General features: G+C 38.6%; 1 protein-coding gene and 1 long non-coding RNA gene across 3 annotated transcripts in view; one reads left to right on the top strand and one right to left on the bottom strand.

Moving 5' to 3' along the window:
• Nucleotides 1-26920, bottom strand: part of LOC137665990 (uncharacterized) — a 43468-nt gene that overhangs the window by 9557 nt on the left and 6991 nt on the right. For both annotated transcript variants that reach the window (XR_011048578.1, XR_011048577.1), the window contains exons 3-5: nt 19090-19167; nt 10150-10188; nt 1-3186 (exon numbers count right to left, since the gene is read on the bottom strand). This is a non-coding gene — a long non-coding RNA (uncharacterized lncRNA). The remainder of the gene's footprint in view (nt 3187-10149; nt 10189-19089; nt 19168-26920) is intronic.
• On the top strand, nt 414-26754 carry DYNC1LI1 (dynein cytoplasmic 1 light intermediate chain 1). Its single transcript, XM_068405525.1, has 13 exons — nt 414-649; nt 932-1005; nt 12040-12156; nt 13827-14057; nt 17418-17587; nt 18773-18866; nt 20501-20636; nt 21013-21124; nt 22557-22616; nt 22743-22787; nt 23741-23861; nt 24045-24203; nt 26532-26754. Exons 1-13 carry the CDS (start codon nt 486-488, stop codon nt 26642-26644), a joined length of 1596 nt encoding a protein of 531 aa, XP_068261626.1. The 5' UTR covers nt 414-485; the 3' UTR covers nt 26645-26754.

Here is a 26920-nt window from a genome sequence, read left to right on the forward strand (position 1 = left end):
TTTTCTTGGATGCAAGCTGCTTCCTTCAGGGCCGGGGCTGCCCAGGGAGCAAGCGGCCCTCGGCACACAGCAGCAGCTCCCTGCCCCACACCGACACCTCGCAGCAGTAACCGGTACAAAGGCGGACGACGGCCGCTTCACCTCACTTCACCAGGGTGGCCCTGCCTGCGGGGCTGGGACCTGCACTGGAGACAGTCCGAAAGAAAGGCACTTGCTCCCCGACTCGCGGCCTCCCTCTCCTCTCCCGGGGCGGCTGATAAAGACCCGAGAGGGCGGCGGGAGCCGCGGGACGGAGGGGGCAGGCGCGACGCCCTCAGAGGGACCGGCTGAGCGGGAAGCGTGCGGGTCCCCGGCAGCTGCCTCCGCGCGCCCCCGCCCCGGGCCCCGCCTCCCAACATCCGGGTTCCTGTCAGCCGCCGCCGCGGCGCCGCCGCCCGCTCCCCGGCTCAGGGAGGCGGCGGGGAAGGGAGGAGACTGCAGCGAAGATGGCGGCGGTGGTGGGAGGGAGAGCCGGTTCTTTCGGCTCCTCTTCGTCCGCGCTCGGTTCGGCTGCCGGCTTTTCTTCTCCTTCGTCTGCCGCTACGGCTACGACCAACAACAACGCGGAGCTGCGGGCAGGCGGCGATGAGGATGATGGGCAGAACCTCTGGTAACCGCCCGCCCCGCCCCGCGGCCGGGGACCCGGGTGCGCGCTGGCCGTTACCGCCCTCGCAGCGGCTCCTTGCCCTCGGTGGGGGGGCGAGAAGCGGGGGAGGGCTGGCTAGTCTCCCCTCCTGGCGTTCAGTCCCTCTCAGTCAGCGGGCTGGGGGGGGAGGGCTCCTCCTCTTGGCGGTGGCAACTCCTGCCCTGCCCCCGCCCCGGCAGATGGCGAGGGTGGGGGGCAGGCGGCAGCGGGACCCCCCTCCTGAGCGTTCTCATCTCTCCGCGCCAGGTCCTGCATCCTCAGCGAGGTGTCCACGCGCTCCCGCTCTAAGCTGCCTTCGGGGAAGAACGTTCTCCTGCTGGGTGAGAAAAGCATCCGGATCCCTTTCCCCGTCCTGTCGGGCGCAGGCTGGCTCCTTAACCCTCTCCTGGGCGTCTGGACCTTCTCGTGTGTAGTGCCCGAAGGGAGCGGGGGCGGGGGGCTGATGGTGGCAAGGTGCTGGCTTAACCCTCTCGCTTCTTGCCTTGCATGTTTTTGCTTCATTTTCCATATCCAATACCCAGAGATGCTTTAAATATCCCCCTCATCTTGGGCACCTTGCCATAATACCCTTACTGTCCTTCTCCCACCCTAGTTCCTTAGGTAGAGATGGCTTGGAAGGGTGGTTTTTATTGTCTTTCACCCCCTTTGAGTGTTGACTTCGGGGTTCGTGTGGGTCCTTCAACCTTCTCTGCCTCGTTCGTGCAACCAGTGCTGCTCGCTGGTCCTTATGGTGTGTCATACAAACACAGAAATTGCTTCCGTGGCCCGTATGGTATCAATGACGGCTGCTCCCTGTGGGCCGGAGGGCGGGGTAGGCTCTATGGGCGTGCTGGCTCTGTCCTGCCCACATGCACCGAGCTTGTCAGCAGCAATATATATCATCAGCAAGTTGTGCAGCAGCAGCAGCAGCAGCGGCATCGTTTGCTGCTGGCTTTCATTGTGCTGCTATCTCCACCCAGTGCGTTAGTCCAGCCTTGCGTTTGGCAAGGATTAGGAGTTACAGAATGAGACTTTGACAGGGCGATAATGAGAGACACAGCTATTATTCAGTGTTGAGGGAAAGAAGAAAAATGATATGTCAAGCAAAATTAAAAACTTCATGGGGGAGGGGGAGAAATGGATGTTTTCAAGTGTGTACGTGTATATTTTTATTGTTACTAGTGGGGGGTTTTTGCCTGAAAGACTATTAAATATTATTACCAGTAGATAATTTAATGAATCCAAGTGATGGATTTGTTAACTAGCTGCTTCTTCCCTCCTTTGACAAACTCCTTGTCCCCAGAAAGGACTGTGTGTTAGTATTTGGAAACATGGTTAAAACCCAGTAAAGGTATTCACATGGACTCTATGCACCCTATGATTCTATGTAGTCTTGTGGTTTGTACTCTCCTGAGATTTTTCAAGTTAGTTTTTTCCCATAATCCTAAAGCAATCACTGTGACCCTTTTCGTCCTGTTTTGAGAAGCTGAGTGGTGGCTTAAAACTGACTATGAAGGAGAAAATTGTGCAAGGATGATGGGATGGTCTAGTGAATCTGTTACAGGACTTACTACCCTTTAATTTGTTGCTTTTTATGTTACGTAATTAAGTAGGATACTGAGATTGGAAGTTCTATTGATATTAAAGAAAGGAAAGATTTTGTAATGACTGACAGCTTTTTATGTGATTTTGAAACTAAATTGGATTACTGTCCTTGGAAGATTCTTCAAGCTGTGATCCTTGCCAAGTTTACATTCTTGTTTTTCTTCTCTCTTTGTAGTCAGGCAATCCTTAGTACTCAGTAACTGGAGACTCTGCTTCTTCAAAACTAGAGAGGGCACCATAGGATGTTTCCAAATGTTTGTGATGTTTAATCTGTTGTACAGAAATTTTCTCTTTAGCTGTTTATGTAGAGCTTATAGAATGACTTAATGTAACACTTTTTTTTTAACTGATGCATTTTTTTAAAGAGGTACAGATTTGTAGAAGAAATTCTAGTTCTCTCTCAGGAATTGTGTTTTCTAGAAGGCTGTGGTCCAAAGAATAAGAGGTCTGGCGTGTATTTAGGAAAAAGAACATCAGATCTGAGGACTGGCCAATGAGGACCATGGCCGTGTTCTTTGTGAGAATACCTAATCCATGTATTACACTTTGCTGTTCACTTGCAAGTCATGCTGCTGCTCTTAAAGCACACTGGCACAGGAAAAGGAGAGGTCTTATGTATTCTGTATGGGACAGATTCAGTATGTGAAGTTCTGTCTCCTCAGGTTCTCGAGCTGTGTGTTTGCATTTCTCTGTTACTTCACATTTCTTCTATTTTTAAGCTTTGTTCCTTTAAATAGTTTTGTACTAGCTTTTGTTGTTAATACAGATCACTTCTTGCCATGACTATTTTAGTTTCATCGCTCTTCAAATATTTTTAAGCAGGACTTGTAAAGCTGACCAGGGTCTTGATGGTTTTCACTCATTTTGTGGTAGGCAAATATTTGTAGTACAAACAGTATATTGGTCAAACTTCCTAGCTGAAACATGATATATAGTGACAAATGAATGTTTATTTTCAATACAAATAGCATTTTAAAAAAAAAAAACCCTTAGCCTCCAACCCACTCTCCCTGCACCTGGAAAAAAAAACCACCAGAAAAACCCACCACTTAAGTGTTCTTTTGTTTGCTAGGACAAGTTTTCTAATTTGCCTACAGCATTTATATTTTTCAAACACTGTATATACTTGTATGCCTAGTTGTTCTGGGAACCTGGCTGTGTCTGGCATGCTAATTCTGCTATTTCGGTTTTTATTTTTAGCTATGTTAACATCTAAACCTTAAGAACCTGGAAAGCAGTTAAAGACATCACAGAAATAACTAAAGGAAACGGGAATGCCAAATGTTAATCTCTAGATATGGCACATGGTTTTGTGAAGTGAAGGTTAACATGTAATACTGGTAATTCTCTGCTCAAAATCGGCAAAAAAAAAATAGATTAACTTATAGTTTTACTTCTTCACAATTGTTTCACTTACAGACATTTTTTCAATAACTGTTTTTCTGTGAAGACTTTAAACTTTGATTGGCACCACATGTAGTATAAAAGCATTTTTCTATTCTTGTATGAACAAATAATAAAAATGCAAGCTTTCCTAAATGTTTCTGTAAGGCAAGTATGCTCTGATTCCTAGGCAGTTCTGTCGTAGTGTCCACAGCTACCTCATTTAGCAAACTATACCAGCAGAAAATGTAAGATATCCCTGCTTTCTTAAGGAAATTGGGTACCCTCAGTGACATTTCTAGCTACTTTTTGCAGATAGCCAAATGACTGTGTTCTTGTTGTGTTTTTCTCTTTCCCCACACCCTTCCTCCCTCCTGAACTGTCTCTTCTGCTCACTCCTATAATAAACCAGTGGCTGATCAGAGGAGATTGATGCTTTTTGTTGAGTGTGATGAGAAAAGTGATGCTTATAGCTGGGAGCTCTTTTGTTCATTCCCTTCCTGCTATAATTATATCTGAACCGGGAAGTGGAATAGAGGGAGCAGCTCAAAAGTCACTGTTGCAGGTTACGGATGGAATCAATAGTGTTGTAGAATGTGTTGAAGGCTTGAATTCAGAGACCCAAACCAATCATTTATCCAGTAAACTGCAGCATGCATTCAAGCAGTAATGTTCAAAGTCATTGCAGGATGCACAAGAAAACAGGCTCCCAGCTTGCAAGTGAACTGAATAGCTGCTTTCTATCTGGCTTTGTATTTCATACATTCCTGTGTCTCTGAAGCACAGTAGGTACTTTGCCTGCAATTCTAATGATGTTAAACCATCCACTGACACATGTACACCTGACTCCAAGTGTCTGTATTACACACTTAAAGCTTCTACTGAATCACTAGCATTTTGGTTTTCTTTATGCGTTTTACCCCCCTTGGTGATAAAGGCTTTGAGTTCAGTGGGCAGTGAGTGTTCAGCTGCCTTGTGTCCACATTTTCTCTTTACCCCAGACATCTCACTTTTCAGGGCCAGGCCTGTTTGTTTGAATCTTTGAGCTCTGCTCCTGTCCAGTGGCTGTCAGGATGCTTGAGAAGACATTTCCACAGTCTACAGCTAATTTACAGGTACACTTTTTTGTGTGTACATGTATTAGGAATGGCTATTATTGTAGAAAATGGTGCATCCTGAAGAGCAGTTTTAGCTTGCTGCTTTCTTTTAGTGGACTCATGGAATATCGTGAACTTCAAAATTAAGTTCTGATACAGAAAATTGTCATGAGAGTATATAAAATCAATACAAAATCTGCTTACTTAAATTTGTACTCAATACTATAAAAATTACTTTTCCACTTTATTTTTTCCTGTTCAAATAGCTGAAAATTTCGGTGTGATCATTTTGTCATTACAGCTGGTGAAATACTGCTTGTTGATACTGTCCGTATTGTTCATCTCAAATGTTTCTTAATTCTCTAATACTGCAGAAGTTAAGTCAGCTTCTTTTCCTCCTCTTGCAACTTCTTCACCTTCTACAGGTGATGAAAGCCTTCCAAATGTAGCTAAGTTTTGTTTCAGTCAGCAGAGTTATACTTCTAAAGTGTCAATTGTTTTGATGGGGCATTGACCTAAATAAAATTCTAATTGCTTGTTTTGCAGCTATGCTTTTTTTAGAACTAAGTAGTACTTCTTCGTAGTGTCCTTCCTGCTATAATACCTTTCCAAAAAGCCAGAATTACATGAATGCTGTGTAGTAAAACTTACTTAGAACAACACAGAAAGTTCTGAAATTCTTGAGCTGCATTTATTTTGATTTGTCTCTGCTTTGCCAGAGGTGCTGCTGATTACTGGATCTATCTCTGAAATAGCTCCAAAAGTGAGGAACAGTGAAAGGAATTGTGCTGCTGTGTTCTCCAGGCAGGTTAGTGGCAGGAGTACCAATAAAGATGTTCCTTTGATAGTAACACGGGATTATTCTATTTTGGTAGTGAACCTGGGTAAAATACAGTAGCTGACGTACTGCTGTGTTAAAGGAGAAGGCTTGCGTTAGAGATAAATGTGTTCATATTCACTATAGAATTCTTTGCAGTATTTGGCTTTCTCTGACTGTAGGTTTCTCCAAGCATAAGTAACACTGTTACTGCTGTACCTGTTTCCAGTCAGGCTGTGTATTCTTGTGGTGCAGGACTTGACAAAAGGCATGCTGGAGGAGTTGTCTACAATCCGCTTTTTATCGTGTTGTAATGCAGAAGTGCAATTAAGGTACTCCTCAGAAAAGTTATTTAATTTTTCAGTGCCACAAAGATACCGAATGAGTCACATGTGAGGGAAAAGACTTATCTGGTGGAGTAAAAGAAACTTAGAGGAAGATAAGTTTTTTTTATCCAATGAGTAAATCATAATTTAGTGGCAAGTTATTTGAAGACTTGATATGACCTACTTATTGTGAACTTCCGTGTTGTTTTGAGGGATTCTAGAGAAGGATCTTATCAGCATGATTAATTTTGTTCTTCAGTTCTCTGAAAGCAAGCTAAATTTGGCTTACTCTGATTATTTTGGTGGTGTGCTGCAAAAGGCGTTCTTCAATTAGTATAGTATGTGTAAACAAGTCTCTTTCACTAATATGCAGCTGTGGAAAAGGCAGGTATTAGCTTGTGAGAAGTATTTTTATCTTGAGAATAACTACAGCACACATGCGCTTTGTTCTATTAGGAAGACTACTGTTATGTCTCCAGTCCACTGTATAAGGATTCAGACATTCCACATGGTGTGGAATAGAGATCACTCTGTGATTGTGGGAAGGCATCTTTGCCCTGTTTGGTAACTCAGGCTTGGGTTTGATGACTTTGTTCTATCATAAGTGAGATGAGTTTTTTCTATTAATAAAAATATTCGATATTTTATGTTAGAAATATTAGATGTTGTGAATTGTTCTACCCAGAAGCTGTCTTTTGTTTTGTAAAAAGTATAAAGCAAGTTCACAAAAATATGCCTTTTGGGGGAAGGTGGAAGGTGTTAATTAGGATCATTATCTCTAGTTTTGCTTGGCCTTGCTTTAACATATTTTTTAGAGATTAATTGTATAATTCCCATATCAACCTGAATTTTAATTGATGGTTTTAAAAAGCAAACAAAAAACTCCCTCAAGGAACCAGTAGGATTAGAGATTACACACAATTAAGTGCATCTAGGGCTTTTCAAAGAGCTATTGAAAAAAAAATCAGAGCCCTGAATGGAAGGGGGGCAGACCAACAATACTGATGACACAAAAGAAACATTCACCTCTGCATCTTTGCCTTGCCATATTTTAAACACACTTGACATTTTGCAGTGAAGAAACAGTTCAAATAAAAAGTCAAAACTCATGTCTGTCCTGGAGATAACACGTTGATTGCTCTTCCATGTACAGACTTCTGTGAGAAGTAAGAAATGTCTTGTTTTAAGACAAGTGAAAATCTACTCCTGTTTTCATTTTCTCAACTGAAAGAAATGTGGAAATAGCATGAGTAGTAAATATTCTTCATTTAAAAATGTTTAATTGAAAGTTTAGAGAAGGTCTGTAATAGAGAGCCTAAGTTGTCTCTAATGTGATAGTTCATGGTTGAACAGTTTAAGTAGCAGTTCATAGATAAGTGCCTGCTTGCCTGCATTCACAGAAGGCGATTCATTCACCTCATTGCCCATCCTTCCCATCTGTGGGTGACCGTTCTACTAAATTCTGTATTGTAGCAGAACACTTAGTGATACTCCATTTTCTGCTGAGTAAACATGCTTTTTGCCTGGAGTCATGAGAAGGGAGGAGGCTGGGCAGGGTTTATTATTATGGCTTCCTGTATCTTTGAGGGCAGCAACAAGAAGGATGTCATTAAACTCTCTTTTGTAGACAGAGTAGCACCTTGGACAGAGAAGCTTTGACAAGCACAGCCCCAAACTTAAGGAGCTCATCAGCGGAGTGCAGTCTAGCAGCATGGGGATAAAAATGAAACGGCTTTTGTTTAGTTGAGTATAAGACTTTCCATTTTGTTAACAAGATGGTGAAACACTGTGTGTAAGCAGATTGGTTTGGCTTTGTTTCAACTGCTTCCTAGCCTGACTTTTCTGCAAAATTAAATCTGTTGTTCTTCTTTTACTTGTGTATAGCTCGGCTTGCTAGAAGCATCACTTCTGTTTCCTCACTGTAGTATTAGTGTGTAAGTGCAGTTTGATGTAATGGAGAATTTTAGTTCGTTAGGATTTACTCTGGAAAAGGAGGACCTTTTATGTAACTTGCAAAAGAAGGATGCAAAATCTTAAATTTGTAACAGTCTACTTGAGTTTTATTCTACCTTGCAATTCTATACCGAGAATTGTGTGTCAGACATGTTTTGCTCTGTGAGCTTACATACAGAAGTCAATTGTTAATTTGATTATCACACAGTTAGAAATAAAGAAGAAGCTAAAGGATCCATCTCAAAATTTTGGAGGGAAGAGGAGGATCATGATGATTCATCATCATCAGGTGCATGAGGCTCTGTTTTATATATTGCTTCAGTAGCAGTTACAAAAAAATTCTGTTTCATAATATTAACATGCAATGATGTTTAAGTCTGAGGAATATGAAATTCCCCTTTTGTCTGAAACCAAGCAGCATTACTTTTTCATACACTTTAGAGATATCCAGAGACAACAAAAAAGATAAATATGCTTAAATGTCTTAGGTTTTGTAATTTCAAATGCCATGTAGTATGTGTATATATGTATTCTTATTGAGAAATTATTTTTTTAAAAAGCATACTTTTATATATGTCCTTGGTAGTACTTAATGCTCTTTGCATTACTATGCTGTACATTATTCATCAAACCTAAAATAGCAAATAGACTTTAATTTCCTCACAAATACTTCCCCCCTCTTCTGGTGGAGAGAAGCTTCTACAAATACTAAAGCCAGTTTTGAGAAGTCTTAAAAGCTAGCATTGCATGCACTTAGAATTAATTTGCTAATGAGATTGGTAATAACTGTTCAGGAGTTTTAGATAAGCACTGGTTTAAGATTGATTTGTATTTTGATATTTTTGCTGAAGAGTAACTACAAAGCAAAATTGTACTGCTGCTCTTCCCCAGCATAACTTGATATATTCAAAGTGTGTGACTTTTCAGGTGTTTTATATTGAAGACTTTAGATTGGAAAAATAAATTAATAACAAGGATACAAATACATTTGCAGCTGTCACAATTTTAAAAGGTATGTGCAACTTCTAAAAATACAAAGTAGATGTAGATGGAACCTCAGATCTTAGCATGTACTCTTGGCCAAGACAATCATCTTTTCCTAACTTCTTATGATAAATTGTGTGGGCAAAAACGAGGAAGTCCTTATGTCATATACGATGGTCCTGGTTTTACTTTCTGACAGCTTTTTCCATAATATTGGCTCTAATTTGACTTCAATCTGTTGAGAACTCTGGATCTCCTGTGGAATAGGGCACAGTCAGCCAGGCAGCTATCTTGCACCCTTGCAAGTGAGTTGTTGTATTTGTAGACTAGCTGGTTTATGCATTGCTAACTTGTTTTGGACCACTTGTCAGTATTGCTTTTCTCCACAGATCTTTTGGTTTCTCTTCTATAATCTGCAAACTGTACTATTCTCTTCATTTACCTGAGTAAATTAATGAAAGTAGTACCAAACCCTTCAAACTCCACTCATGCATCATTCTGTCTTTCTAGTGAATGATGAGCACTGCATGCAGTAACTTGTATGATACACTTATGTACGTCAGTGATCCACCTGCCTGATCTTGGTGTTTTGAAATGGGTGGATATCTGCTGAGGAGAAGGGAGTAGAGAATATTCTTCACAGAACAGATTAAAGTTAACTAATTCCGTAATGGAAGGCTGAAATGACTACTGTGCATGCATATGTGTCCAAAGGTACTAATTTTACATCAAATCAACTTGTCTTATGCTGTACCAATAAATTTGCTTTCTGTGTAGGCTCTGAAGATAATGACTGGAAAACCTGAGGAGGGAAAATTAAATTCCAGCTCTTGTTTTGCTGTAAGACGTTACCTTAACAGTATTGAATTTCAGTTTACTTCAGGCATTTGGAAATACGGGGGTGGGGAGGAAATCACACAACACACAGAAATGATAAGGGGCTTGTGGGACGTATATTTCAAGTTTGCCTGTATTGTTTAGCATGGGCGCTTTCAAACAATAAAGTTGCATAGGTACTAACTTTTATAAGTATGTTTTAGTTTAGACTGCTTAAATGTATCTTTTGTCGTGTTTAGAACTTTTTACAACCACAGATATTTCTTAGACTTAAGTTGCAGCCAGTTTTGTTAAGAACTGGCAGATGTACTTTGCAGAAGATGCTAAACTTCCCTAATGCAAACAAGTTGTAATCTTTATTGCCGCCTATGTGAAACAAGCTAGTATGCAAGAGAACTTAGGAGTCAGCTGTTCTGAGAAACTAGGAAAGCTGTTAAGTGCAACCCCTCTTTAAAAGGAATAACAAATCTTGTTTTGTCTTACCTTTTGAGCCTTCTGCTGGCACAAATGAATTGAAGCTGCCTGTTCAAAAAGGTAAAATAACAGAATGAATCATACAGAAATTGTTGGCAAAAGTAATAGCAACTTCAGCAGCATAACATGTCAGTGCAGCAGCTCTTAAAGTCTCCCCAGTTATTTGTAGATGACAAATTTAAGAAGCTTGGATAAGTACTTGGGTGAGTGCAGAGGAGGAGTTGTAATTCATCTCTGGTAAAGAAGCTTGAATGAACTCTTCACTTCTTGGGCAGAACTTTTCCTCTTCTTGTGAGAATATTCTTTTAAACAAAACTTGGTGTATGAATAGAAAATAGCTGTGCTTTCCAATGTTTATTTGAAATTACCTATAATTGTTTTCTTAGATGTGTCTTGAGTTAATAAAGTTAAGGACCTAGCAAACAAACTCTTAAATGTTGAAAAAGTTAAACTGATACAACTTCATTTTCACTTAACTTTTCTACACTTAATCAGATCTTAAACTTCAGTTCTGGTGTTATTTTTTTCTCTCTCTCTCTCTCTTTTTTTTTTTTTTTTTTTTTTTTTAAATGCCTTTTCATTCCATTGACTAAAATCCCGTGGGCTACTTAAACAGTCTTATGCTTTCAGGTAGCTTCTAGACTATTAGTGAAATCTGAACCTAAAACTGAACTCTAAATTGAAGACTTCATGTGGTAATCTTGGGAAGAATATGTTGAGTAAATTCAAAATCAGTCTATCAAAGTATGATTTTTCTGCTCTTTTCTGTGGTTATTTCTGTAGTCTCTTTAATGTAGCTGTAATATTGTCTGTAAGATCATGGTCAATTCCCTTTCAAGGGAAAACTTCATCATTGCTTTTAGCAGTGAAAATTACTGTCCTTGAGCTCTTTTCTTTGTTATGTAGTTAAAAGCAACTGTTTATACTCTCCCTGTATAGGAGAGCCTTGGAAAAAAAATGTTCTGTTTGGCATAACACTGATAAGGTACTTCTTAGGAACCTGGTTTTAGTTTTATAACTTGTGAGTGAATTCCAACAATTGTCTCATGTCTAACTGTTATGTGCCCATGGTACCGTCAAATTGGAGTGGCAAAACCCCGCTTCATGTCCAGATTCAGCTTGGTTATTCTTTCAAACTGGAAAAACTGCACATGAAGTTTTCCAGCTCTGGGACATATGATTAGAAAGAGAAGCTTTTCAAGCAGATTCTCTGGCAATAGTGGGGGTGTTTACACTGTGCTTAGGCTGTAAGGTTCACTGGTTATGCAAGCTGCCTTTGGAGGGGAGAGGATAGGAGTGAATGGATCTGGATTGCAGGTTTGTCACTGTGTGTGTACCCAGATACACATGTATTGTAAGGCAATGGGCTGCCTGTTTGTAGCCTCTTTTTAAGGTTTCTTTAGAAGTGTAACAGAGAAAAGATTCAAAGAAACCAACCCATAAAAGCTGAGGAAACAGATACGCCTTACTGAGCCTGGTGGTGTCTGCCATTTGATACCACAGAGTTCTAAATTGTATTCTTCTGATTGTAAGATGAGCTTACTGTGACTTGAACTCTACTTTAGAAAGACTTTGTTTCCACTTTGGTTGCAGTTGAAAGACTGAATTTGTTTGAGGTGTTTAACTACTCCTTAAGGTATCTTTTTAAAGATACGTATAAGAGCCTATTTCAGATAGGATAATTAGTGGCAAAATTGCATTTATCAATAATTAGAAACAAGATTTGAAGCTCAAGCATGTACTTTGAACATATGGATGAGTTGGGCGAAGGCCGCTGTATTTCAAAACTTAAATGAGCTCAATCACCCTGTTAGTACATGGTTTCTTTCTTGCCCCCGGTGGTTTTCAATATGTAACTGTGATTAAAGATTGAGTAGTATCTAACTTCTGTCTCTCCAGGTGAAGATGGAGCAGGTAAAACTAGCTTAATAGGAAAAATTCAAGGAATAGAGGAATACAAAAAAGGAAGAGGAATGGAGTATTTGTATTTAAATGTGCATGATGAAGATAGAGATGGTAAGTTTGTATCTCTTATAATATCTTAAACCAATTTGAAAGCAATGGTCCAGTAGTGTGATATCTGGAATGACAGTGGGATGTTTTTCTTTATAATTTGCAGGAGGCCAGCTTAAGTCATGAGTGATTTGTATAATGAGGGAGTTTCTCAGTGTAATTCGTTTAGTAGATACCATGAATGACCATTTAAGTAGTAGAGGAGGAGAGGAACCAGTCAAAAGAAAAGGCTGAAAAGACAAGACAAGGGAAGCAGTCTTAGCTGCTGCAACATTCTGAATGGATGGTAGGCAAAAGTGCATTCCTCAGGACTAAAGGAAAAGGTGCCTAGGCTCCTATCTTCCATCTCAATTATTGTATTTATCTATTTGAATGTATAGAGACCTTTGTCTTGGTGGTATCAGAATCTGCAAGACTATGTATTGTGTGTTCATGGGTAGGAAAATGTGCACAATGCTAAAGGAGATTTTAAAAACAAACAATAACAAAAAAAAAAAAAAAGCAAACCACCAACCCAAAAATCTGAAGGAAGGAGAAAGTAAAGGAGAGGTTATGTTTCAGCTGGCTTAAGTTGGCTTATGGCTGGAAGATAAAAAAGATGTTTAAGATCCAGACCCCAAATACCTGCAGTTATGGAATGGATAATTGATGCTTATATATGGGGGAAACAAGGGAAGGAGTATGACCAGGCACTGTAGAGGTTCAATGCATTATCTAGAGGCAATACTTAGAGGGAGTGGGGTGTGAATAAGGACATAGTGGGAGCTGTGGGGAAAATGGGAACTCTTGTCTATACTATAAGAACAAATATAGACAGAAGAACCAGAAGAAGTTGCCCCCTTTTTTCCTGATATAGCCTGCTTTCCTGACTTCCATGTCTGGCTATTGGTCTTAAAGATGACTTCACCAGGGTTAAGAGGATTGGGATATTGATCTAAATGTCTTCCTCAGAACTACTGTAACAAGTAATAAAAACTTACCTGAAGGCAAAATGTAATTATATTAAGCTATCTAATTTTGAATCACCAGCTCTTCATTTACTGCAGAAGTGTCTCTGAATAATGGAATATAGTGTTTTGGGGGGAAAAAAGCAATGGGATGGTCTGTTTGTGTGGTGATTGTCCTTTTCCAAATCTGAAGAATAACTTTCTTACCTGCTAAATCCATGTAAATCATTAAAAACTTGCAGTTCTGCTCCCGTTTTCTGAAGGGCCAAGGTAGATTCTGTTCTTTAAGAGTTATATAGGCATATCACATTGGAGTTTTGAAGGGGAGATGGCAGTCCTTGAGAGCTTAACAGACCAAGGGCTGAGAAAGGATGGCTGAATTCTCCCAATTCCCCACTTCTAAGTTGCATCTTGATGAAAATGTTTTTCCTCTTTAAAATGGTGAACATTAATTTTGGAAATGTTGAGTGCTATCTCTGGATTCTCACTTTCAGGTAATGTATTTAAGATCTTCAGTTACCAGCCATTAAACATCAGGGTTTGGAGGGGAGAGGGGGCGGTTCTCCACAAGCTGCGGTTTGGTGTGTTGTTGTGTATGTTCAATTGACTGATAAAACGTATCATCTGCTTTCTTCCTTGTATTTTGCATGTCTAAAGAAGATTTAATAGTCATTATGTAGTGGACTGCTTCTAGAAGTCTTATAAAATGTTTTTCTCTTTTTGTAGACCAAACAAGATGTAATGTATGGATTTTGGATGGTGACCTATATCACAAAGGTCTTCTTAAATTTGCGATGGAGGCAGGCTCTCTAAAGGACACTCTAGTTATGTTGGTAGTAGACATGTCTAGGCCTTGGACTGCACTGGATTCTTTACAAAAATGGGCAAGTGTTGTACGAGAACATATTGACAAGTTAAAAATTCCTCCTGAAGCAATGAAAGAAATGGAACAGAAGTGTGAGTATTCTGCAAATACGTAGGAATCAATTTAAATCAAATATGCTTAATGCTTTCTGCACCATTTAATCTCTCAATTGCATTATTTTTCATTCTTTGGAAATGTTACTTAAAATCAGGAGCTCTCAAGCAAGTCAAGCTTCAGATAAGTCTCAAGTAGCTATATGAAAAATACTAGTATTTCTTTCTAACAGAAGTACCTTAATTTGGTGGGGGGAAGCTTTCAGAACGAGCACAGCTGGGTTGAATTTACAATCGTGTTTCTTAGAGATTTTTCTAGATTAGATTCTCCCATGTGAAAAAACTTCTTAGCTTTCAATTTTTAAATTTTATTTATTTATTTTAAAGGCAAATCACTGCATCAGCTTCTTAACTGTTCCTGTAATTAGTCAGTCTAGAGAATCTGGGACCTGTTCTCTGCCTACCAAAAGTGTAAATGTTGAAAGGATTCATGACAGCATGGTGATGTCTGGGCCCTTTCTACTTGAAGAGTTTTATCATAATTATTATTTACACTAATGCAGCTATATGTTTGGTTTGGCATTGATATTATATAGCTCTATCAGTGTCTTGTCTTTTTAGTTTTAAACATGTAGAACACAAAGATTTTGCAGGATTCCTTAAATTACCTGACTAAGCTCACTAACATCATAGCTCCATATTACTTTTGGGTAGCCACTGTATTTCCCTTGGGGTACTGAAACAGAAATCATTCCTGTTCATCTCTCAGTGAATTACTACAAGGAAGAGCATTTGAGAAAGCTGTGTGTTAAGATCAAATAGCATGATTAAACTTCATTTATAAGTCTGAAGTTGTTCTCTGGAACTGGTATGTTCTTAAGCAACGGACTGCCAGATTGATGAATAGCTTTTTCAGAAATGCAGGTTGTAGCCAATCTGTGATAATGTAGCCCATAAGGTGACAGTTGTAGATACTCTGGAATGGGGGATGTTGGTTGTTTTGTTTATTCTTTTGAGAGAGATATTCTTCTAAGGGAAGTATCATCCTTGAGAATCATATCTTCTACAACAAGAGCTTGTTTAGGAGGGAAGAGCTGAGCTCTCTTGGATGTGGTTTTGGTTTGGTTTTGTTTTCGGGGGGTGGTGTTAGTGTGTGTGTGTGTATATGTATTAAACACCGCCTCTTGAACCGTTTCAGGATAGGATTTTACTGGATGAAAGTAGTAAGGATGCAGTATCTCTGTTGTCAGAAATGTGTAGCTGATAGTTTTGCTTTACTGACTGAGTGAACAGAATAGTGAAACACTACAAAATACAGAAAATGTGAGTGATGAAGTGAGTCAAGAAAAACAGCTACTCATTAAAAGTTTTGTCTACTCTCTTGTTCTTTTATCATCTGGTCTAATTCTTATAGATATTGATGGTCTGCATGTTGGGTATAATGGAAGCCCTGGACACAATCCAGATATGACTGGAAACTGGTTTCGTTTTGAACCTCCTGTGACATGGCTTCATGCATTGCTAGGCAGGCAGCAGCCTGACCCTGCCAAAAGGAGGAGGGAGGAATCCTGCTTGCCTAACTTTTGGCTACATGGTCCTACTTTATTCTTGTGTCAGACTCAGTGCTCCTGAGAGGCTCCTGAGAGCTGATTTAACTTGCTAAGAGGACTGAAATCTACTGAGGGTTTGTCTGTAGTTTTCTGGATACATCTGCTGCTGTGTTTGTCTACCAGTTCTAGCAACTTCAGACAGGCCCTGCGACGACTAAAACTGGTATGGGAAGGCATTAGGGAATACATAGCAGCTGTGTGTGAAGGGTTGGAATAGCTCTTCCTGTTACTGAATTCAGCTGTGTCAAATGAAGCCTTGTGGCCTGGTCACTTTAATTGTGTCTCCAAGGAAGACCTGAGATGGTATTCCACAGTCTTTGAGCTGTGATATACTACATCAGTCCTCCTTTTTACTGTTTTCTGTACTTGTAGAAAGATTAGTATGTCATGATCATACAATTGGGAATTTTAGGAAGCTGCTGGAGGACTCCTAGCACTGGAATAGTGTGATTTTTATTTTAGCATGCAATTATCCCAGAACAGACAGGATGCTGCGTAGGAAAGACTCCCTTGAGTGGCTGGCATATCCTGGTGAAAACTGTGGGTTTAAATCGTGATCAATTTGAGAGGCTCTCAGAAGCTCTCAGACCAGACTGAAGTAGCAGCATTCCCTGAATAAGAGCCTGCATTGACCGTTCAAGTAGAGATGATAATCTGTGCATGTGCGTTTTGTTATTATGAACTCCAAGATCTGTAGAAAAGTTGAATAATCTTGGCTTAATACATCTTTTTTTCTCTAGGGTGTTGAAATAAGTCTTGCTCTGTTAATTCCACTAATGCTTTTCTAGGTATAAACTCAGAGGGCTTCAATCAGTTTAGTGAAGGTAGGGGTAGATTAACATGCATCAGGACAAAGCAGTGAGAACGTACTGAATTAGTTAGATGCTCTTGTGCATGATTCAGCTAAATTGTCTTGCTGCCTGATTTTTGGCTGAATCAGGATGTATTATTCATGGAAAAGTAATCAGTGGTAGGTTTTGGTAGAATCCTGTTTCTGCTGTGTGAAACAGGACATGTGACGTGAAAGGTACAGACATTTTATGCCTAATATTGCATCCCTGACTGTAGGAATAGTTAAGTGACCCTGTAGAGGCTTGGGTGTATGCATGGGAACCTGACAAGAGAGTTACACTTGTAACTTTATCTTTTTTCTAATTCTTATTATATTCTGACTTACCCTCCTTGCTAAATTTTAAAGTAGTATCTGATCTATTGTAAAAGCATACTAAATATATAATAAGCTATTAACTAATTGTAAAGCTAGTTAATAACTCATGTTTGTGTATTCTGTTATTTTTGCTTATTACTACTGTAGATTCACTGTACAGAGAGAGAGAAGTCTGGACAAAGAGTTTTTAGGTAAAATCTGCTATATGGTAGTGGCTAAGCAGTATGTGTAAGGCTTAATTCTGTTTATTCTAACAAACCATTCCATTAATTTTGCCAAGAAGAATGCAAGGAAATTTATGTCCTTTAGGAAATATATCAAGCAATAATAGTTAATAGCAACTGCCTAGTGGTTCCACAATTATAAAATTAAAATGGTTTAATGTTGTCCTCATGGACAGTTTTATCTGGTCATGTTCTGGCTCCAAATCAAGCAGATCTCAAACTTACTAGTTCTCCCTTGTGCTGCATAGAGCAAACAAATAGGGTGCATGCTCAATTTTTTCAACATAAAGAAGCAAAAGTACTATATAATCAACAGTGCTAGAGATCAATGGCAGTGGAAATCATTGTTGAAATAATAAAGTAGCTGATCTTTTAATATAACTTTTTTTACTTTCAGTGGTAAGAGACTTCCAGGAATATATAGAACCAGGCGAGGATTTTCCAGCTTCTCCACAGAGAAGAAATACTTCATTACAGGAAGACAAAGATGACAGTGTGATTTTACCCCTGGGTGCAGATACACTAACATGTAACTTAGGCATTCCAGTAGTAGTAGTTTGTACAAAGGTTTGTTTCACATTTTAGGTTTTTTGCATATTTTATTTAAGCAACTCTGTCAATTGTGGATTTGGGGTGGGAAGCACATGGTTATTAAGTCATTCTGAATACCTTGCCTAAGAATTCTTTTAAAATGTCTAATGTTGAAGGTTGGTTATCTTCTGGAAGCCCTCATTGCATGTTATTTTGGGATTAGTTTCTCCTTTAGTTCTACCAGTTTTCAAGGGATTGAGAAATACCTCAGACCTGATTTTGCTCACAGAAGCGAGCTAGTCAGTAAGCAACTAGAATTCCCCTTGATCTCCACAGTCCTTATTTTGCAAATAGTGTTTTGGTAGGTTTTTTAATATTTCTGATCTTTTTCTGAAGATGAATGTATTTGAGAGTTCTAGTTAATAAAATGCTGCTCTATTTACTTTCCTCAGTTCTTAGGGTGTTTCTGTGATCCATTTTGGTTTCTGTTAGATATATAACCACATTCTTAGTCTAAAGAAAAAATGGTGTGATTCCCTTGTGTCTGGTTTTTGGGGTTTGGGTTGTTTTTTTTTTCCCCTCTGGCTCTTCAGTTCTCATTGGCATTAAGCATAATGCATCTGCAGCCTCTGCTGGTCCACAGTGAAAGAAGAAACCTTTTGATGCATGTGCTGTTCCTTCAGTAGAAGGCTAACCCTCTCATTTGAAAAACACCTTTTTTTCTCACCTGCTAGCTCTCTGTTATGGTTGTCCCCCCCTTCTCTTCTCCCCCCCTTTTTTTTCCTGCTTCCACATTTCTTGCTTTTGCCTCCCTTTGCAAAGGGCTAGTTAGTAACTAGATAAAAACCACTATGTCCTGTAATACCACAGTGTGTAAAAATACATTGGGCAGAAAATGGTGGTGTCATTCAGTGGGTCAGTCTTCAACAGAGACTTTGAGTTACTGCATTGCTGGGGGCGAGGGGGAGTGAATGAAAAATGGCAATCACTTAAACTCCTAAGCTAGTGCTGACCACAGTACAGGCACATCAAGTTATATAATATTAAAAAAAAAAAAAGGTTCAATTATGCTTCTAAGCTATCTTAGCAGGTTTTTGTTTTTCTCTGCACCATCCACCCCATTCCATCCCCCTTGCCCAGTTGTGACCTAGATGCATAGCAGTACTGCTACTTCAACAGATAACTGAAAGTGGTGTATTAATTTTGTGTTTCTTTTGACAGTGTGATGCCATCAGTGTTCTGGAAAAAGAGCATGACTACAGAGATGAACACTTCGACTTCATTCAGTCACATATCAGACGGTTCTGCTTACAATGTATCCTTTAACACGTCATAAAGATGATAAAGACTCAATTAAATCTTCGCATTAATTATGACAAGCTTAAAAGAATATTTGCATCTGTACCAACATAGGATGCAACTCCTTTACTGTAGCTGGTAGTCTCCTTCAGCTACCCATACAGGCAATGTTGAATTAAACTTTTCTGTTTTATTTTTTTTTTTTTACAGAGCTGCAAGAGTCTAGCATGTCCCCTTACCACGAATTTCTTTGCTTGCCTTCATTTCCATATTTAGGAGTCAGTTCACAAATGAGCACATCTTAGCTGAGAAGCTCCCTAAAATAATAAGAAGAGAATTCATTTAAGTATGATCTTGCTTCAGATGCACATAAGGCATGTTATTCTTTTTGACTTAAATATGCAGTCTCTTCAGTGTTCAGTAATTCCACAGGATGAGGTGATGAGGGAAGGAAAGAAGTGTGAATTGCTATAGCAAAGATTCACTGGCTTCTCTTGTGTTGGTACAGAGACAAGGCACATAAACTGTTGCTGTGCTATTATTATTTTTAAACTTCATTTTTTTTAAAAGAAGTGTATAAAATACTGTTTGCTGGTGTTTAGTCAGCCATACATGCTGAGATCGAGGTTTTAGATGCCAATAACATGCTTACACTGTGTCGTCGTTTGTGCTGTGGTAAAGGGAAGTTTAAATGCTATTGGAGGGACAGCAGTTAATGGATAGAAAAATGAATTCAAGGACCTGAGACCTCAGCTGAGTACAAAGATGGCACTTCCTTCAAAGGGCTTCCAAGACTTAATTTTTCAAAATGGAATTATGAGTAATTGTAATAAGTCTTGTGGATGGAGGAAGAATACAAAATATTAGTAGGAATTAGTTTCTGTGATTGTATACGCCAAGTACAACTTGCAATTCTATTCTAAACTTCACTGAATGGGAATCGAATCCCATTATGTAACTTTCTTCTAGAATTTGAATTTGAATGCATGTAGAAATAAATTGGGGGGTATGGCATTTTTATAATCCCAAAGTAAAAATTACTCAAAACTTCCCTGGCTGCTTTTATTAATCCTGTGCATAAGCTTGTTAATTTGATACTGAGCCATGCTGGAATACTAAGAACTCTCTTGGTCTTTTAGTAATTGATACACAGCACAACTTGCTTGCCTTAATTTCGCTTGAAAGCAGATCGCTATATAATGTAAGAACTTGCTCCCCTAATTTAAAAACCCAGGTGGGGAAATGGAAGATCTTTGGCTTTTTTGAAGCTACTAATGTTAATTCTGTAGTGTCTGTGTTGCAGGATGGCATGACAAGATATGGCATGAAAATTTTTGTTCACTAAAAGCAGAAGACAGTTTTGAAGGCGTCATAGTGAAACCGTTGGTATTGTGGGCTTTGAAAGTGAGAAAAGCCTGTTCTTTACTATAAAAGCAATAGCTGAGTGGGCCTAAAACAAATGCAGAAAGAAATATTTAAATTACTGAATAGATTATTTCAAAAATCAAGTGTTGGAAGTTGTTTGACCTATTTGATTTTGTATTCCCCCTCTAAATTCTACCAATAAGATAACCTTTAAACTTAAAAGAGTGTTACTTTAGTATCTCTCACTGGCCACTAAACTGAGTTTTCCTTAACAAGTTTATTCAGATGGGGCAGCACTTATTTACACTTCAGTAAAGGAGAACAAAAACATTGATTTAGTGTATAAATATATAGTCCAGAAGTTGTATGGATTTCCTTTCAATGTTCCAGCTGTTGTTGTGGAAAAAGATGCAGTATTTATGTAAGTTGTCTGCATTATGATGTGTATATGACTACAAAAATATATTTGAGCAAGACCCTAAACAGCATTTAGAGACTTTTTTTGTTTATGCTTTTTAAAGTTCCATTTAACTTTCTCATGAGTTGGAGTTTGGTGCGTGCCAGTGGGTTGAGATTCCAAATACTGACCCACAGAGAAACGTTAAAGCCAGAGATTTTGCTCTTCTCTGTTATGGTGAACCAATCTCTAACTAGTTTTACTAGTCAATAACTAGCTTGCACAGGAAAATGGGAGCTATGGCAACTTTCCTGGCTTTCAGTTCTGTGCAGTTCAGGATTGCACAGAAGAATAACCTGAAGTAACAATAGAATTTAAAGCCAAATAATCCTTTATCTAGTCCTGCAGGCTGGGATAATGACAAGAAGATAGGAATATTGCACGAGAACTTTCAGACACTAAAAGCAGAAGACAGTTTTGAAGATATCATAACAAAACCACCAGTCAGAAAGGTAAATTGAGATATTTTGGCATTCAACTTCTTATCTATTTATTTACCTGTCAGTTTTTTGACACTTTCTCTTTCTTTGAGACTTTGTTTCCAGTTTATCAGAAGTGTGTGATAAACTGTGGGGTTTTTTTTTTTCTTATTTTGTGTTTTTATTTTGTTATTGAAGTTCTTCTTGAGTTATCAAAAAAATAATTATGTATTTTTGTTCTGTATAGCTCTTCTCCAACTTACACTGGGCTTTTTTCTGCTGCTGTTACATTGTTCAAGACTACAAATGTACCTGTTTTGCTTTTAATACATATTTGGTATTGAAAAGTCTTAAGTATCATCTAACTGTTGGTCAGGTTGAGTTCGTCTTTTTTAAGAACACTCCATTTTGCTCAGAGTTGCTCGTAACTTCATAATGCTTTCTGTTTCTATTGGAGTATTTAAAATAAGAAAGCCTGAGACAGTGTAAAATTAAAAATAAACATGTGAAAACATGTTATACATATATTCAGTATATTTTTCTCTCTTGTACTATTTAACAACAGGCTTTGACAGAACTACCTGAAAACATATGTGAGGTTGTTGAACAAAATGCCAGCAGCAGTGGGCCCCACGCGTACCGAACTTATTGAAGGCAAATTTCTAAGGCTTTTTCTAACAAAGCTAAGAATTTGGCACTGATTGTATTTCCAAGTGTGAATTATTTTAGCTGAGAAAACTAATACTATGTCCTTTCTGCAATCTTTAGGAAAAAATCAAGACATAGAATGTGTTAAATGAGCGTCCAAGGAAAATATAACTGACAATTTGTTTTGCATGTTTACACACTTCAGGCCTGGATTATAAACTTTGATATTGATATTTGCCATGCTCGTTTTGGCAAAGTTTTTGTGGTGAGCTTATTTGGAGGGAGAGTGCTTGCGATTTGATGCATAGAACTGGGATCTGAGACGTCTTTGTCCAGTTCATATACCAGTCTAATGCAATGCAGGTGAAGAGTCACTTTTGCCATAGTTACCTATAAAATAATACCAAGGTGGGGCCTCAATAAGTTGAGACGTGAGCATGCTGCAGAGTGTGTGCATCTGTGAATGTTTCTTACTGATCGCAAGACCCCTGAATGTGCCTTGTAACCATTTACTTCATTTCTCTTTTACTGAACGCTTTAATGAACTTTTTAATGGGTCTTTCTACAAGTACATCTAGAGACTTATGTCTGCCAGGTCAAAGGAGTTAATGATGCTTCTATTTCACTTCTACTTAACTTAGCTTAAATGGAATCATGAGGTAGCAGTCTTAAATATAGAAAATGTGGTCTGCAGTCAACACAGTATTTTACACGTTTACTTCATTATTGAATGCCTTGGTCATACTTATCAGGAGGTATAAAAGGAAATACATTTATTTCTTTTAGTCAAAATGATGTTAATGTTTTTGTATTGCAGTTTGTTCATGAAAAAGAAATTGTAGCAGAAGATGACCAAGTGTTTCTTATGAAGCAGCAGGTAATTTTCTCTCTATAAAACAAGCAGACAGTGTTTCATTTAACGACATTCTCAATACAAATTTGGGTTTGTATTCTTAGTCACTGTAATATCTAACACTACATGGGTTTGTTTGTTTTTTTGCAGTCACAGCTGGCAAAACAACCACCTACTGCTGCAGGAAGGCCAGTGGTTAGTAATAAAAATTTTAAATATCATATGAAAACGATTCACTTTCATATATTTAGAGGGTTGCTCATTTTAATTGCACTATCAAATAGTCTTTGATCTGTTTATTTTAACTACATCATATTTAAAGTCCAGATTCTATACTGCTCTAAAATTATGACACAACAACTTGTATTGACAGCAAGGGCTAAATGTCATGGCTTTACTTGTCCTATGTTAGAATGTTAGTTGACTCCCCTTTCTGTCCCAAGTGTGTGCCAGGGAGCAAACTATGTTGGCTGAATTGCCTTTGTGAGTTTTATATCCTAAATTTGGCACTATCTCTCTAGAAATATTAGGACTCTGGCATAAAATTAAGGTCAAATGAAAACTATGACATCATCTACATTTAAAATACAAATAAAATAACTAAAAAGTAACACAAGTTTAATGGGGAGCATGTGATCTTATAAAGGTAGCTTTACCTCTTTAGATGAACTGCAAACATGACTCGTTATCCTTGAAGTAATGAATAATGCTTTTTCTCCTGGGCTACGTTTAGTCTTTTCCATAGTATTGGAGGTATGTGTTGTCTTTCCAAGAGATTTGGTGTAGTTCCTCTATGACCTAATCAGTGCAGTTTTCATTATGGTCAGAGGCACTACTGAGTAACAGATGGATTTTCAAGTTTCTCATTGGGATAAAATGAAAAGCTTCACTAGTGCTTTAGTTGCACTAAAGTTAATATTTTTAAGAACGTTAAACAAGTGTGGAAAAACTTGTACACAATCAGCAAAATCTAATCCTGTGTCATTTCAGTTGCATCGGATACTACATTATTAAAAAAAATTAGGAGCTGTGAGAAATAACAAAATGCTTCATTTCATGTACTCTTACACTGCATGATTTAATTATGTAGAAGATTGACCAGTTCAGCTTTGGAGGGTTTTTTGGGGCTTTTTTTTTTTTTTGCATAGGATGCCTCTCCAAGAGTTCCTGGTGGATCTCCTAGGACACCAAATAGATCTGTAACATCAAACGTTGCCAGTGTTACACCCATCCCTACTGGGTCAAAAAAAATCGATCCCAATATGAAAGGTACCTTTTCTTATGAGGGCACAAATGCAGCTGGGGAAGTAAAATAGCTGCTTTGCTTGCTTTCTTTAATATGCTTATTTAGATTGATTAACACATGAAATCAGTATTTACTTACAAAATCTGTTTTGTTTTGGTTTTGTGTTGTGGTTTGTTTTTTTTTTTTTTTCCTCCCTCCCCATGTAGCTGGAGCTACTAGTGAAGGAGTCCTGGCTAACTTCTTCAATAGTCTCCTGAGCAAGAAAACTGGTTCCCCTGGTGGCCCTGGTGGTGTTGGTGGCAGTCCAGGAGGAGGTGGCACTGGTGGTGCTGGCAGCAACTTACCACCATCAGCAAAAAAGTCAGGTATGATTAATGATAAAAGATCAACTCAATCTAAATTGTGAGTGGTGGATCATTCCTATTAGTTTACTTTATCAGAAGTATGAACACTACTATATTTAACTGGATGTTTTATTGGATATAGTTTTTGCTTTTGTTTTCACAGCAGTTTAGTATTACCTTTTTATGGCTCTCAGAGGGTCAAAGAAAAACTTTTCATGTAGCTGTTTAAGCATGAATTGTGTCCACATGAGTCTTCATTTTTTCCTTTGTTCCCCACCATCTCAATAAAATGGCTTATGCTATAAGCCACTTCTAATATTGTTCAGATATATTGGGACCTAATTTCAAGTTTGTTTTGCTGGTTTGTTTTTTGTGGTGGTTTTTTTTTTTTTTTTTTTTTTACAATACGGTCAGTGTTAAAATAATCTTAAATTTTCTTTTGCTAGTGATCTAGCTCTAATGTGGTGAAGGCTTTGAGTTTGGTGACAGCCTGTAAAAATACTTAAGTATTTTCTGTTGATAGCCTTTTTTTAATATGATGTGATTAATAATTAGTATTAAACTAAAAATGTCTAATAGCGACTGCTCTAAAGCTAGATGCAAGACTACTGTGGTGCTTCTTGCTATTCCAGATTCAAATGTTTCTGTATTACTTAAGCACATACCTATACAGACATCTTCCCTCCCCGCTTCCCCAGAGGTTAGTAATGCTGCACTTAGGGGAGAATGCTGGTGTTTCATTGGTACTTGACATTAGTGTTTACTTTTATGTAGTAAGGAAAAACCAACCCACTCACTTCCCACTAACATTTTGTGTAGACTGACCCTGAATTTTTTTTTTTACTTTTGTGCACTTCCCTTTTTAAAATGCAAGGCTCAGTTGTCTGAGGAAAGGTTACAAGTACTTCCAGATCTGCTGCAGGCAAAGTCAGCAATGCTAGTTTGAACAGCATATGGAGATTGTTCAAACACATGCAGCTGACACAATATGAGATGCAGAGAGCACCCACTGAAAAAACCTGTGGGGAGTGGCCGCCAGTGAGTTTGGGTGATGCCAGGCAGACAGAGGCAGCACTCCAGAAAAGTGGTGTGTCCGAGGCCATGGCAGAAACTTCAAGAACAAAATTAAACTACTAAGGAGGAAAAATGTTCTCAGAAACTTCCTACTATGCAACAACTGAAGGGTTAAGGTGTAGCCAGTTTAACATGGCAAAGGACTAGGTTTTCAAGGAATTACCATAAATAAAAATGTTTGGCTTAGATGTGGCCTCTGCCCCTTCCTCAGTATTTCCTGTTTTGTGTTTTGTGTTATCTATAACGCTCACTTCCAAATCTGAAAACTGGCTGTTAAGACAATAGCTTGGGATTTGAGAATTACTTTTCCCCACAAGAGCTATGGGAAATTCCTCTGCTTAGTAGCTGCTTTGATTTGGGTACGGTAGTAGCTTGCTTTAAATTATTTCAAGAGCAGCACAGTACATCTAGCAAAAATAGCTTTGTAGATAGTTCCTGTTAATTTGTGTCTTCAGAAAGGATGCTGGGAGAGTGCTGAAACTCCATGTGTGTCAGAATTTTCCTTTACAGCCTGCGATACTATGCACACTGGTCATGGCATAGACTCTAATGTTCTGCACTGCCTTTTCCCATATTGTCTTCTCCATTCTTGTGATAGAACATGGCAGGATAGAAGGCTAGATGAGGGAGTAAGAGTTTAGAGTAAAATGATGGGGAAAAAATGGTGTGTTTTAGGCTTGGATCAGGTCTAAGTGTGACTGCACAAATGTTTGTGCCATTCCAAGTTAGGGAGGAGGTAAGCAGGTGAGGAGAGAAAGGGATTTGCCATCCGCAGGTCTGTGTGCACCCATGAGCAGTGGTGTCAGGTTTATGCTGACCAAGTATGTAGAACTGACTTCACTGATCTGGAGTGAAACCCCTGATTCACATTCAGAATTATTTAAAATACAGATGATGCAGAAAATTGTGTAGAAGTATTCATAACTGCTATCCTTAATAGACTTTTCTGTATTTTATATTTTACATTAACTTTTCATATACTGACAATTCATATATAATTATGGAAATTTCTTTGAGATATTAGAAATACAGAAGGATGTAACTTGCTCTCTACTGTTTCCTTTCTGTTTCTTTTGGGTTCTGGCCTTATGCCTTTACTCTGCACTCAAAGTGTGCAGTAACAATTTTTAGGATTTGTCTGATGCAAAAACTGTTTTTTCTGGTTTTTGCTTTTTTGTTCAGTTTGACAGGTGTTTCTTGAAAATTAAAGATACTGTAGGCTTTCCCAAAACTGTTTCATAAATATGACTGAATGATTACACATTTCTTTTGTAGGTCAGAAGCCAGGTATAACAGATGTTCAGGCAGAATTGGACAGAATTTCACGAAAACCTGAAATGGTCTCTCCTACAACACCTACATCTCCCACAGAAAGTGAAGCATCTTGAAGACACCAAATAAAACCAATTGTTCATTTTTCTGGGGTAATTCAAACTTGCCTCTGCCTCTTCCTTCAGTGACTGGAACTAAAGAACTGAAATATCTTTCAGAACACAAACAGTTGATGTCTGTCTTTCTTTCACATGGGTTGCCCAGCTTTACAAAAGGGAGCTGTACAGATGGAAAATGGTTATCACATGATGTAGGAGTACTGTTCACAGGGCAAGAATAGTAAATTAATTTTTTTCTGGGTTTTGTTGAAAAGTCATTGTAATTCTGTAACA

The sequence above is a fragment of the Nyctibius grandis genome, chromosome 7 (assembly GCF_013368605.1).
Source record: "Nyctibius grandis isolate bNycGra1 chromosome 7, bNycGra1.pri, whole genome shotgun sequence".
Lineage (NCBI taxonomy): Eukaryota > Metazoa > Chordata > Aves > Nyctibiiformes > Nyctibiidae > Nyctibius > Nyctibius grandis.